Source organism: Protomyctophum bolini (genome assembly GCF_963924005.1).
Source record: "Protomyctophum bolini genome assembly, chromosome: 8".
In the NCBI taxonomy this organism is placed as follows: domain Eukaryota; kingdom Metazoa; phylum Chordata; class Actinopteri; order Myctophiformes; family Myctophidae; genus Protomyctophum; species Protomyctophum bolini.
Window position 1 is genome coordinate 7798502 of NC_137869.1, and position 12739 is coordinate 7811240.

The 12739-nt window shown below is 41.6% G+C and overlaps 1 protein-coding gene and 1 long non-coding RNA gene across 2 annotated transcripts; both read left to right on the plus strand.

The window, feature by feature from the left end:
* Positions 1-275: 275 nt before the first annotated feature.
* Positions 276-2441, plus strand: LOC308319584 (solute carrier family 45 member 4-like; the record flags this gene model as incomplete). The annotated part of the gene is made up of 1 exon (XM_080769686.1): positions 276-2441. One exon carries the CDS (start codon positions 276-278, stop codon positions 2439-2441), a length of 2166 nt encoding a protein of 721 aa, XP_080625812.1.
* A 5065-nt stretch (positions 2442-7506) lies between these two features.
* LOC308319355 lies at positions 7507-10139 on the plus strand. Its single transcript, XR_013964463.1, has 3 exons — positions 7507-7556; positions 8373-8546; positions 10060-10139. It is a non-coding gene; the product is annotated as an uncharacterized lncRNA (long non-coding RNA).
* Positions 10140-12739: the final 2600 nt, after the last annotated feature.

Here is a 12739-nt window from a genome sequence, read left to right on the forward strand (position 1 = left end):
CAAGATAATACATCAAATGCATAGAAATAGTTATCTATAGTACCATAAGTAAACCAATAACCTATCATCAGTCAAACAGTAGATCTGTACATTGAAACTATATAAACACTATAGGATGCCAGGTCAATAATAATCATACAATAGAATAATGGTAAAGACCCACTTATGGAAGAAGAGCAGGAGACTGTGGACAAGGGGGTCCCTACTCTCCAGGAGAAAAACAGGAAATGACACAAACAAACAATGACTTGCGAATACCGCTGCATCGCTGGGTGATGCACGGGTCGGTGATGTTGGGCCGTGCCTTTTGCTATGCCATGGAAACGGCTCTTGTAACGCCACTGCTGCTGCAAATAGGCCTTCCAGAGCAGTACTATAGTCTAACTTGGTTCCCCAGCCCTATAATGGGTCTGATGTTAAGTCCTGTGATTGGCTCTCTCAGTGACCGCTGCACTCTACGATTGGGCAGGAGAAGACCCTTCATACTGGCCCTGTGTGTGGGCGTGCTGCTGGGCGTAGCACTGTTTCTAAACGGCTCACTGATAGGTCTGTCTGTCGGCGACACCCCCGGTAGCCAGCCAATCGGCATCGCCCTTACTGTTCTGGGCGTGGTGGTACTGGACTTCTGCGCCGACGCGACTGAGGGACCAATCAGATCTTACCTTCTAGATGTTGCCAGTGCTGAGGAGCAAGGTATGGCTCTAAATATCCACTCTTTTGCTGCTGGGATTGGCGGCGCTGTGGGCTACTTGTTAGCTGGTCTGGACTGGACTGACACAGCTTTGGGCCGTGCATTCAAGCACCAGGAACAGATCCTATTCCTCTTTACTGCCATCATCTTCATCGTCGCTGTCATACTGCACATGTTCAGTATTCCTGAGCAACCTTTCAAACCATACCACCAGGCGAAGGCCATAACAGACGGGGACCCCTGCAGCCAATCCTCCTTAAAGCCCAATGGCCCTGACCCAACTAGAGAGGAGGACGCCTTCGCTCATGAAGAGAACCCTGTGGATCTCGTGTTGGAGGTGGACGTCCCTGATGTGGAGTGTGCATTGAGTAACCATCACTCTGCCTTAGACATACCAGATACAGCCAAACAATTAGATCCTGATCGTGACCCTAACTCAAATAATCTCCTCCCTGAGGCACATTGCTTGCCCGCAGAGTCACAGCACGAGATGGAGGAGGTCTTCTCATCAACGAACCACGTCAATTATGACTCCTCTCCTACTCTTCCTCCCCCTGTACGACCACCACCTCCTCCTCCTTGTGACACCTCTCCCCCTACCGGTGAGATGGTAGAATCGGAGCCCACAGTCCCACTGAAGCCTCCCCAGATGAATGGCCAGACGGGTGACCACTTTGACTCCGCTGACAGCCTTGCCCTGTTGGACCAGAGTAAGGAGTCAAAAGATGGAGTCAAAGATGTGTCTATTTCTGGTCATTCCCATCCAGTGAGAGGCCTCCACGGCTCTGCTGAGCAAGGGAACCTCCCCTTCAGCACGTCAACCTCACTCCTATCACACCCACAAATGGACAACCAACAACATTCCATCTTCCCCCCGGAAGATGTCTCTGGACAAGTGATATCACAGGTCTACCATCTGTCTGGGGCGACCCCCTCCTCCCACAGCCCTGATGAGCCATGTGAGATCCAACAGAATGCAGACAGCAGGAAGTGTCCGTCATCCGATGACTCAGACCTGGAGGGCAGGCCAGCGGGGCGCACAACCGTACGGCTGCTCTGGCTCTCAATGTTCAAGATGCCAAGCCAACTGTGGAGGTTAAGTCTGTGTCACCTCATTACGTGGTTCTCTGTCCTAGCTGAGGGTTTGTTCTATACCGACTTCATGGGACAAGTTATCTACCATGGAGACCCCACGGCACCAGCTAATTCCATTGAGCTCCAGAACTACCATAAAGGGGTGCAGATGGGCTGCTGGGGACTCGCGATCTATGCTGCTTCTGCCGCCGTCAGCTCTGCCCTCCTTCAGAAGTATTTGGATCATTTTCACCTGAGCATCAAGGTCATCTACATGCTGGGAACCCTGGGGTTCTCCATAGGAACTGCTGTCATGGCGATCTTCCCCAATGTCTACATTGCCATGGCGATGATCAGTAGCATGGGTGTCATGGACATGACCATCTCCTACTGTCCTTATGCTTTACTGGGTCAATACCATGAAATCGAAGAGTTCATTCAGCACAGCCCTGAGAACACTAGAAGAGGCTTCGGTATTGACTGTGCCATCTTATCCTGCCAGGTCTATATCAGTCAGCTCTTGGTAGCGTTGGCCCTGAGCGCCGTGATAGATGCAGTGGGGACTGTGCGTGTCATTCCCATTGTGGTTTCTGTCGCATCATTCCTGGGATTTCTCACTAGCTGTTTCCTAGTTATTTACCCAAACAGGCAGAGAGAGAGAGAATACTCTGTGTGAGAAAACCCTGATGGAAATTGCACTAAAGTGTGTGTGCGTGCGTGCGTGCGTGTGTGCGTGCGTGCGTGAGTGTGGGAGAGAGAGATAGAGAGAGGTTTCAGAGCAGTATAAGGGCTGCACCAGTTTGTTTTTGTTGCACATGGCTTCTGCCAACCTCTACATTAGCTTCCGAGTAGCCACTTTTATGTATATGCACCCCTTATTTTGGTTAAAAGTCAAACTAAAATAAGTTTTTATTCCATTCTTTATAAAACAATATAATACAAATCGTCCTCACGGGAGGCCTTGAACACTGAACCTATAGCTGAATGAAAGCCCTGCATAACAGCTTGAACTCTTCCTGCATGCATGGTCAATATATGTTTTGATCTATCAATCAATAAAGTTATGCTTTGTGATGTCTGTCACATTCCACATTGTCAAAGGTTCACCTTTGGTCAGTCAACTAAAGCATTAAGGACATGCACACCTAAAATCTGTCTCCTTATTCATACATTTTTTTGTCTTGATATGGTTAAATTGTTTAGTTTAGTTTTTGAGGGGTTGTTAGCCCCTCCTATATGCCCAGCTTTGTGTGATTGTGTGTACCCCATGGTGATGATTTGATTGGCTGAGCAATGTGTGTACCCCATAGCGAGTATAAGTATTTATTAACAGTATTATCAAAATGTGATGTATGATGATGTATGAAATTGATGATAGGAGCGGCCCTCACTTCAGACGAGTGTTTTTATTTGTTTTCATATTCTATCCATCCATATTGGACTGCCTATACATTCCATCACTATTCCATAATTTAATGTTTGTATTTGGGAGACCTTCCGGAATAAAAACGTTTGGGTGATGTTGCTACGGCATTTTAAAACTTTTCAGATGACTAAAAGTAAAATATGACTCAAACTAAATTAAACGTCAGAATCTTTTGACAAACACTGCAGGTACTGTATAGCTATACCTTCCTTCACTGTAAATCCAAAAGATCAAAACAAAATCGACTTCATTGTGTGCTCTGTCAGCGTGCCAAGTTGCCAACACCTACCGGTAACATATATGACATAAAACCTTCCTCATTCCTGGCAGATGAAATAGTTTTCACAGTATTGTACACAGTAGCTACAGTACAGTATGTCTTATTTGAAAGAACGCGGAAAGAAGAGAAACCTCTGTTGTGGTTTTTCCTCTCCATAGCAGTTCATGACTATATATTCTGGTCTTTCTGGTCTGAATATAGTCTCTGAGTCTGACAGAGTGCAGGGTGAAATTAAGTCATTACACGGATACAAACAAACGGACATAGTGAAAGGCATGCATGGCATCAATATCAAAGGTGATCAAAGAAAAAAGGTTAATCAAAGATTGCTAGCCTAGGATGGCTCGGGGTAGAAGACAGTGTTAAGCAATTAAAAATGGGATTGGCTTTCAAGATAGTCAATGCAGCTTTTCCCTCAGTAATAATGATGATGATAATAATAATATATCAGGACTTACATAGCAGTTTTCATAAATGTACTCAAAGACGCTTTACATGTGGGGGCCAGGGGAGGGAATAAGAAAATAAAATAAACAACCATTAAAACAGTACATGTAACAAGTTAAATACAGATCTGCTTGGGAAGGCTACAGTCTAAACAGGTTTTGTGCGGTTTTGAAGGTAGAGAGAAGGGGGTGGGGCATAGCCTGGCTAATAAGTCAGACTCAAATCACACTGTCACATAAATCGGGTACCATCAGGTAAATATTTGTGTCAGATCATCTGGGTGAGACACGATCTAAATGTCTCAATAAAAGAGCTAAAAGGTTAGACAAAATGCAACCACCCCAATATACGTTATATTGTATTAACATACAATTGGACTACATTTAGATGTATTCATTTAAAAAGGTTACATAGTGAGGCTTTAATGTACACTGCTGTTTATGTTTTTCTTCTCCTGGTGCAGTAGTAATTAATAAACTAAACCTAGTTAAAACCTAATGGTAATCATTGCAGACAAAAACAAATACTGTAACATAAATTGCCCACTCTGATTCAGGTAAACCCCATGTGATGAAAATGAACATGTTAACACTCAAACTAACCACAGGGTGGCACTCTAACACCACAAATTATGCAGAACCACACCACATGGTGCAAATGAATAGCAATGTTAATAAATGCTTAACATTGTAACAAAAGAAAACATGGACTTGAACTATTATGTAATTTCCTAGATTTATGAGTATGATAGGCAAGGTAAGATGTGAACACACATATTTAGTCACTCAAAATCTGTTATATACATTACATGAGAATGATGTAATGAAATTCATTGACGTTAATTTCTCATAATTAAGCCTTGTGCTTATTTACTAATAAGCCTTGTGTTTATTTACTAATTGCACCGATGTATCGGCCACATAATCAATATCGGACGATATTCAACGTTATTGGTCAATATCAGTATCGGCAGAAACATCTGACATTGATGGCAGTAGCCGATATTTATCTGTTGTTGATAAGCATGCATTTTGCGTTGGCTCTGTTGTGTGGTGTGGTGTGTTGGTGATCTGGCAGATAACCAACTCACCAACAGAAGTAAGCTGCAGATAATATATGCAGCTGACCAAGATGTAGATTCTGAACAGTTATTTCTTGTATTGAAGATGTATTTGTTTCCCTGTCACAAAAGGGGGAAATTAAATAGACAAAAACTAAATAAACATATATCGGTATCAGTATAATTTCCATATCGGTGCATCCCTACTAAATTTCACAATAGGCCTAAGAAATAGAATAATTCAAAGAGATGTTCATTATTGCAAAAGAAACCCTACAGGGCTGTGCTCTCTTTACATTATTTCTTACGTTCTGTAATAGGCTTAGGATGTGAACATGTTGTTTTCCTGTTATAACATCTTGCTTTGCCCTCCTAATGTATAGTAGGGCGGCTAGGGTCTATATGGATGCTTTGAAAAAAGAACAGAGATACAAACGCTAATCAAGGATGGAGAATGATTTAAATTAAATTGACAGCGTCTATGCCGCATTAGTCGATGGTGAATCATTCACCGAATTACCCAATGTCAACAAGCTCTTCTTACTTCTGTTTATATTTGTACATTGGGTTGTGACATTCTTGGCACTTTTTTAATCAGAGCTATTCTCATTTCTTACCTGCTCTCATGGTGAGAGATGCAGTTCCAATGTGCTTGGTACCAGTGTACCAGTTCCAATGTGCTTGGTACCAGTGTACCAGTGGTACCAGTGCCAACACACTCTCAGGCCCCTTTTCCACCGGGGGTTGAACCGGTGTGGTTCTTTTTTTCCTGCCTGATATTGAACCAGTCCCAGTTTAGAGTGTTTCCACTGAAAACAATCTGTTTCAGAACTGGAACCAAAAAATAGCTTGTTTTGGTGGAAATGTAGAATTAATAAAATGTTTGATTGTCACATTATGACAGTAATGACACTCACTGTTAGGGCTACATTTTCTCACAATAGAACTATACACTTCGGTCTTCGATCCACTCGAGTCTCTGTGAAACTCTGATAATGCTTTTGTGATTTTTGTAAATTTTTACTCATAGGTGGGCCCATGAGTATAAATAACCACTCCCTCTTTTTGTGAGATCCAACAGAGACAAAGGCCTGCTGAAATACAATACCTATTATTTCAGACCTGATCTATTGTGTTTTGTGTGAAAAGGGTTTACACTGTGTAGCAATGCTCCATCCCACAAAGTTTAAGACGGTATCCTTACTTACTTTTCTACCTCACTCTTCTCTTCTCAGCATGGATCTTACCAGAACCCTTACTACTGTTGGCTTTGATCTAGTGTTGTGTTTTCTACTTCTTGGAAGTTACCTTGCAAATGCACAAGGTAAGGAATTATATTTAGTTAACCACTTGCCGGTAATCCGACCATATTTATACTTTGTCATAGGCTTTGCATTGTGACCTATTTTTTGAACATTTTCAAAATTGGGACACCAGGTTGAAACAAAAACGTGTCTAATCGCAATGTGTGCAATTTTGTTGTTACTTTTGTTATAAAAATCCATTGATCATATTTCAGTATGAAGAATCATCCAGCGCTTATCCCAGCCTTAATTTCAAATATATTTTTACCTTAAAAAACAAAACATTTCTATAATAATAATAATTAATAATATAGATATATTTTAGAATGAGGGTTAGTAGCATTTGTTTTTTAAATATGGTTGCAAAGTGACAGCAACAAAACATGGAATAGCTATTTTAAAGAAGTTAAATTGTATAAGTTAAATATAAAATAACAAACAGAAGGCATAACAAAGTAATAGACGTGTTATATTGTCAACTTATATACTCGAAACTATACGTTTCATTGAAGTCATCTCCATTTCTCCACCTTCATTGTGAATCTGGGTGACAGGATTAGTGAAATTGTGAAGCTATTGTGCTGAAGCTGACGTCTCAGATTCTAGTGCTACTAGTTCACCAGTAGGAATATGGGTCAGCCTTCAGGCCAGGGCAGTGGTTCACACTTTTTCAGTGGTGTGTGTCCTTGGCTGGCTGGCTGGGTCCGTCCGAGCACGGGAATAGCGTTTTTTTTCACCACCAAGTATAGGCTATCACTGTTGCACAGCCTAACACACACACACACACACACACACACACACACACACTCGCAGTCACACGCACACAATTATTTGATTTTCAGATTTTATTTATTATTTTCATTTATTAGTTTAGAAACTAGTTTTAAATTGACGAAATGTTTTTTTTAACCTAAATCTAAATCTTTTGTAATAAGACATTTTTTTAAATGTAGGAAAAAAGGAGATCTTTACTTGCGACACACAAATTTGATTGATTGATTGATTGAGTGATTGATTGATTGAGTACTTTATTAACAAGTGTGTTAACAGTAGCCTACAGGTAGTACAGTAGGCTACAGTCAAAGGTTATGCTAAAAGGATCCCTGGGGCTTGTTTCCATTGTGGTCCATAAGCGGGGAGAGAGTACGAGAGACAACACTATTCTGTCAGATTCTGCTGGTTTACCAGAAAGAGTAGAAGTTACAGGCTGTTCTTTTTCTTTTCAGGCTTTTCTGAGGAACAAGCAGTCCTCCTGGAACCCACCATGTCAACAGGTCAGCTCTTTACTGCAACCAGTATGAAGCAACAGCAGAGATTATACAATATCTATACGTACTGCTGCTGACTGTACTGGCAAATGTACATGTCTAATATTTGCACAAGAGACCGTGATTCTATATCTGCTACTGTTTTTTCTATACTTGCACAAGAGACTCTGATTTTCCATTTTGACCATGCACTTTAAATCAGTGGTTCTCAAACTGTTTTGTGACCAGGACCCACAAATTGAAAATGTTCTGTGTCAGGGGCTCCCAGAGAGAAGATTTGTGTTGGCCGTGATGCTGGCCTATAGCAGCTATTGGGCTTGGGGCACCTGTAGGGCTCCATTTTCGTCACCACTAAACCCCTTCGCCCTAAACTTCGTTGCCTTTTTTTTTTTTTTTTACTATTTTGAAAAACATTTTTGAATAGTTAAAATGGCCAGTCTACAAGCTCACAATGTGTCAATGTAGATTGGCTCCCAAACCGGTAAGGGGTCAATAGGTCGTACTCTAAACAGACAGACAGACAGACAGAAAAGTATTGTGTTGGGCGGTATGGTGATTGTTCTTATCGCTCCTCTCTGGAGATCAATGAATGCATTTGAATCCATGCCTAACATCCCTATTCTGGCCAAAGGTTTGTATAGAAAGTAGATCTACAAGCCAATTCAAGTTCAACACATTGTGAGCTTGTAGGTCTGCTGTTTTCTGTGAAGATATTTCGTTTGACCCCATGGGGGTATATTCCAGTCAAGTTAACTATTATATTATATCCAGTTAAGTATTATCCAATCTGAAATGTCATGTCATGTAATCTTCACTCCTCAGCGCAGCATGTTGGATACGTCAACAATGTGACTGGACATGACGGCCACCGAGGCCATCAGAGATTCATCAGAGAGGACGCTTCCGTTGGCACTGAAGAGGACGGTCCACTGTCCATTCTGCCTAGAGCTCAGCTGTCTGCTCTGAGGGATCTGGTGTCCAACAAGAAAATCACAGGTTGAACAACGGTCATCATCATAATTATCATAGGGCTGCGGTGTGTAAAGTAACTACAAGTAGCCTACATGTAATTGCGAACGCAGTGATTGCGAACGCAGTGAGCACTTACTATGAGACCTAGCAGATCATGTCTGTCTGTGCGTGCGTGCGTGCGTGTGTCCCCCCTTTGTGCCCATATATGGAGCTGAGTGATTTGTTTGTGATTGATGCAACACACTCCATATTTGGACGTATAGCTGCTTTGGGGACTCCTTATATGGTTATGGCTGAGTCATGGTGACATGAGACTTAAAAAGATAATAACTTAAAAATAAATCTTAAAAGAACCCAAATATGTACGAGCTGCGTTCGCTTCCCGCGTTTGCGCGTCTTACTGGTCAAGTATACTTTTGAGGTCTTTTTACTTTACTGGAGCATTTCCAATTTTCAGTACTTTTACTTCTAGTGCAATACATCTCAGCGGCAAATATTGTACTTTTTAGTACATTAATTTTAATTATTTGAAAACTTCAGTTACTGGTTATTATAACAACACATACGTTAACCACTTCACCCCTATGTATACTTTGGCTATTTGAAAATATCCAATCTACAAATTCACAACGTGTCGCGATGTGACGTGTTGAGCTTGTAGATCTGCTATTTTCAAAAGCTTTTTAGACATTTTATGCATAATAAGTACATTTACTTTTGGTACTTTAAGTATATTTTGATGCCAAATTGACAATACTTTCATACCTTTACTCAAATCAATTTTGAATACAATATCATTTCTATATTGCTGTATTGATACTTTTTTACTTAAGTAAAAAAAAAAAAAAAAAAAACAATAGTACTTTTTCCACCACTGTATAAAGGACATCATGTAATCTCTGCAGCAAAGTTGTTATTATCATATTTATTAAACGGTAATACATGTATAGCAGATCTGTGCGGTTCACCACACTGGACCAGACAGACTGTTAACTTTAGATCATAACATTGTGTTTTATTTGATATGCTTATCTGGGCCCTCCTGGTGCAGTAAATTATTATTAATTAACTAAACCTAGCCCCACCCCTCTGGTAATCGGTGCAGACAAAAACAAACACTGTAGTGGAGGAGTTGAGACACTTTTAACTTCAAGTCACAATGCAAAGGTCTCCTTTGGTATGGAACATAAAGATAGCCTGATGAAGGCTGTATAGGCCAAAACGTTGCTGGTTCACTAGCTGCATTTGAAGACAGTGTGCGGGTGTTGCCTTGCTTTTTAAAGCTATAATAATGAAATTAGTGTCAAAGTGTACATTTTTAGGGTCATTACCTACTATTACTTACTATTCACTGAGTAATGAATATGAGACATGTTGTAGACTTTAATTGAGACACAATCCAATGTCTCCACTGTGGGAGCATGAACCATGACATCCGCAGAGAGACATATCCATGCCTGCCTCTGCAAGGTGCCTTACATGATACTGCAGCTACTATTTACTTATTTGATCTTTTTCGTGTTTATTTTTTTCCCAGTTCGGCTAGGTCTCCGCATCTCTCTCGCTGGACCGAAAGAATCTCTGGATCCTCAGACACTCTTTTCCCAATACATGCAGGTCAGTATGTTCAAATTGTTGAGAGAGAGAGAGAGAGACAGAGAGAGAGAGAGAGAGAGAGAGAGATTTGGCTAGCTGTTTAAAGGTCACAAACTGATCTCTATTAGCTTTAGTCAGACTTTCAGGTTTATCATTCATTCCACAGTAAACAATGTACTGTATCTTCATGGCCCACACACACACTTACAGAGTTAAATGTAACTTATATTTTAAGGAACTCGAAGGTACATTTAATGGCACCTTCCAATTAAGCGTTTGTTGATTAAAGGATTAGACAAAACTATTCCATAACATAAAATAACACTTTTGCAGCAGCAGCAGCAGCAGCACACTCTTGGCAAGAGCATGTTCTCACTCAACACTTTTGCTAAAATCAAAACAAAAAGTTACACAATAAAAAAAGGTCATGCAGCCCAATAGTCCTCATTTATTTTTGATGTTTCACTCTTTGTTTTCCCAGAAACCGGCCCTTTATAACATTGGAGGGAAGAATGGATTTCTTTCAATGCAAATATTGGGAGTAAAGAGAGTGAACTCTGCACCTTGAGATTTCATAATGTGAAGCCCCGGGTCCTCTGCAGTCTGAATCTGAACCTGAGAGATCAGTGGAGAGTGAAAACATAACCATTCACTATTTTATTTGAACTTTGTTCCCATTGTCAAAATCAGACGTTGTAAGTGGCAGACTAATTAAGTGTCTACATTCAATATTATTCCACTGCAATTTACATCTTACTCCAATACATTTCCCTGTGCCCCCTAAGTAGGCCTACTTACGGCCGATTCATACCGATTCATGAAGTGGGTTCGGCTCTGTAGAGCCTACAATGTGACGTCATTTGAGGTTCCGGGGGGGTTCTGTCCTAAAGTCGGCTCTTCGGTGCCGAAACAGCGGTAAAATAGGAGTATGAATCGGCGCTTACCGTATACTTGTTACATTGGCACTGAATAGAAAAAATGTGTGCAAGTTAAACTTCTCAATAGGCTACTGCAGGTCTGCTAGAACATATTGTAAATCAATCCCATAGACTTGCCACTGCACTGCCTTTTACTGAGGTGTTGTATTTCTTCTGCACTGTAATGTTATTATACATTTCAATTTTATGTTAAGATTTGTATTGTTTCTGTATTCTTTGTCCTCAGTATACCGGCCACATGTGCCCCTGGGTCGCCAGTTGCCCATGTATGCTGTGTTAGTGTGTTTTTCCACACCAATAGCAACACATGAACGAAACAAAGTTGCAACTGCAACCACTTGCAACAATATCCGAAAACTGCACCGACCTGCAACAGGTCAATTCAGACTGCTGCGACTGGTTGCAATTTGCAACTACCGGTGTTGTGAATTGTTGGTGTGGACTGTTAAGAGTCTCACTCTCAAGTCTCACTGTAAAGCACTTTGGATGCCTTGTTGAAATGTGCTACGAATAAACTTGCCTCATGCCTACTGTCAGCATGTTATTTCTACCAAGGAAAAGGAAAATAGCAGCAACAATCAGATGTTACTTTGGTTTCAAAGATAGAATATAAAGTAGTATCACATTGGTATGACTAAGCTAAATTCATCAGATAAATGGGGGAAAAAGGAAATAAATCTAGGCAAACAGGTTTTAACAACAACCACTCCTATAGACAGCTTACGTTTGGTTTGCTTGAACAAACAAGTGTCACTGTTGCGCAGCCTAACACACACACACACACACACACACACACACACACACACACACACACACACACACACACACACACACACACACACACACTCTAACTGTATATATGATGATTTGCGGTGTTTACAGTACAGTAGGCCTACACTGCAGTAGAGGGACCCCCTGGGGTCCCCCACACAGTAACTCTGACTCGGTCTGTAACTTCTGGCCCCACACAGAGTTGCACCACTCACTTCACACGGGTGAGATTACATTGGTGGCCTCCAGGATGGAACCTAAACAATTTCATCTTTTCGTGTGATATTGTCACCCGCCGGCCTTGCTGAGATTACTATTTTATCCAAAGAGAATGGATTCAGTTCCCAAAGATAGTTTCCCTCCTCCCTCTGTACCTGTTTGCAGGAAATCAAGTCCTGGTTCACCTCCAATTTCCTCAAACTCAACAGTGATAAAACCGAGGTAGTCATTGGTTCCAAATCCACACTCACCAAGCAACCCAGTTTCACTCTCACCATTGACAACTCCTCGGTTTCCCCCTCCCCTCAGGTTAAGAGTCTGGGTGTCGTCCTCGACAGTACCCTTTCATTCCACACCCACATCAACACCACCATCCGGTCCGCCTACTTCCACCTCAGAAACATCAACCGCCTCCGCCCCTCACTCACTCCCCACAGTGCCGCTATCCTGGTTCACTCTCTTGTCACTTCCCGCCTGGACTACTGTAATTCCCTTCTCTTTGGTCTCCCCCACAAACTCCTCCATAAACTCCAACTAGTCCAGAATGCTGCTGCCCGTATCGTCACCAGAACCCCTGTCATTAGTCACATCACCCCTGTTTTACACCAACTCCACTGGCTCCATCAAATACCGTATCGACTTCAAAATCCTTCTCCACACATTCAAGGCCATCCATAACCTCGCACCCCCATA